Source organism: Pteropus vampyrus, unplaced genomic scaffold (assembly GCF_000151845.1).
Source record: "Pteropus vampyrus isolate Shadow unplaced genomic scaffold, Pvam_2.0 Scaffold1, whole genome shotgun sequence".
Lineage (NCBI taxonomy): Eukaryota > Metazoa > Chordata > Mammalia > Chiroptera > Pteropodidae > Pteropus > Pteropus vampyrus.
Genome location: NW_011888782.1, coordinates 20215985 through 20217905, shown reverse-complemented (window position 1 = coordinate 20217905; position 1921 = coordinate 20215985). Strand labels below are relative to the sequence as shown.

At 52.2% G+C, this 1921-nt stretch overlaps 1 protein-coding gene across 1 annotated transcript in view; it reads right to left on the bottom strand.

The window, feature by feature from the left end:
• The window catches only part of ITGA9 (integrin subunit alpha 9), a 281374-nt gene that overhangs the window by 268535 nt on the left and 10918 nt on the right, over positions 1-1921 (bottom strand). Inside the window, exon 4 of the mRNA XM_023525395.1 lies at positions 1082-1205. Coding sequence (XP_023381163.1) covers positions 1082-1205 — 124 coding nt within the window. The remainder of the gene's footprint in view (positions 1-1081; positions 1206-1921) is intronic.

Genomic DNA, 1921 nt, shown 5'->3' with positions numbered 1-1921 from the left:
AGGGCCATTTCACAGAACACCCTGCTAGGGCCACCTGAGTCCCCTTCAGGGCCTGCAGGGCCCTCCACAAGGCAGACAATGCATGTGTCCAGATGGCATTTCTCAGAACCCATTTGCAGGCCACAAAATTTGAAACCTGGAAAAACCCAGAGAGGCCCAAAGGAAATGAGGGCACAGGCCAGTGAAGAAGTCTATCCAAATCAGGGGGAGAATTAAAATATAAACAGTCAGCACTTAGAGAAGAAGAGGTTCTAGCTCACTCAAAATTAGGCTAAGAAAACCTAAGCCTAAAAGCTATAAAACTGAAGAAAATGACAGCCATTTTCTGAATCTTTACAGTCAAATTTGACTGAGCTAAATAATAATCACCTCAATGGCCCCCAGTGCCCAGGCGTTTGAAGATTTTAAACAGGGAGGCTTAGCAAACATATTTTCCTTCCAAGACCCCCAGGTATCCCTTGGTGAGGGGCTCTTAAAACTTTTCTGAGGATGCATCCAATTCTCAAGCATCTGACAGGGTGCATGGAAGAAAGGAGGAAAGTCAGACAGTAGATGTTATGAAAACTGAATCCTGGGTCTTTTCTGGCCCCTGCCTCAGGACATCTGTCCATGGGTGTGGCCAGGAGCTGTCTCAGGAGCTGTCTCGGGAGCCTTGTGTCCATGCGGGAGCTACACAGCACCATGGAGACCATCTGAACCAACCTCTGAATTTCCAGGTGAGGAAACTGAGGCCCAGAGAGAGCAAGTTTCCCGAGGTTGCACAGTATCCGGCAGTGCCAGGAAACCAAGTTCTGTCTGACCGTTTGGCTGAGGTTTGGTGAATTTCCGTCTGTGAGACTTCAATAAGCTTGATAAGCACTGTGGGCTCTGTGGCAGAAATGGACGAGGCTGGACAGGGCCTGGAACCGCTGGCCGCTTCTCACCCTCCTCATTACCTGGGCAGAGCCTCCAGCACCAAGAGGCCATCTGCGGACACATGCTGCCCTCCTGTTAAGGGTTTGGACAGCTGGGGGACGTGGAGATGGGCTGGGGGTTATGGCACAACGTGGAGAGAGGATGGAGGAGAATCGAAAGCACTCACCTTCATAGCAAGGGATCAGCGTCCTGCCTTTGGCCTGGAGGTTGGACGGGATGATGTAACAGAAGCCGTGGGGCAGGATGTGGTCTGTTTCGTAGTAGATGTTCTTCCAGCGGTGGGCACAGGCCTAAAGGACAGACAAGAGTTCAGAGCAGGATAGTCAGCTCCAGGAGGTCACAAAGCAGACCCCAGAAGTGCCAGGTGGTTCTGTGAGAGAGTAGCAGAGGGGCCAGGAATCCATCTTCCCCCTCCCACCAACTCCAGCTACACCTTGGACCAGGTGTTCTTCTGGGCATCAGCAAACTGAACAAGAACAAGCTTCTGGGAGACGACTGGGAGGAGACCGACAATAAACAAATATATAAACGGGGGTCGATCACAGCTGGTGCTGAGCACTGGGGAGGAAAGACACGGGTTATGGGGTAGAGTCTGTGAGTGGGAAGGACGGTTTCATCTGGAGGTCAGAGAGGGCCTAAAGGGTGAGAAAGAGCTGACCACACTGAGCATAGAGGGAAGAGTGTTCCAGAAGGAGGGGGTGTCAGGGGCAAAGAAGGGAATATGAGAAAGGCTTAGAGGTTCAAGAGAAATGAGGAGGCTGGTGGGGCTGGTCAGGAGTGACTGTGGAGGGAGATGAGGTCAGAGGGGACAGGGGACAGGCCACACGGTGGGGTGGGGGGCGCCTGCAGACCTTGGGGACGGGTACTATTTTAGTGGATGTGCAGTGGGAAGCCGATGCAGTCTTATACAGATGAGTGGTGTGATCTGATTTACAGTTTGGACAGATAACTTGGCTGCTGTGTGGAGACCGTAGGTGGGCCTGAGTGGAGGTGAACATCCAGGTAA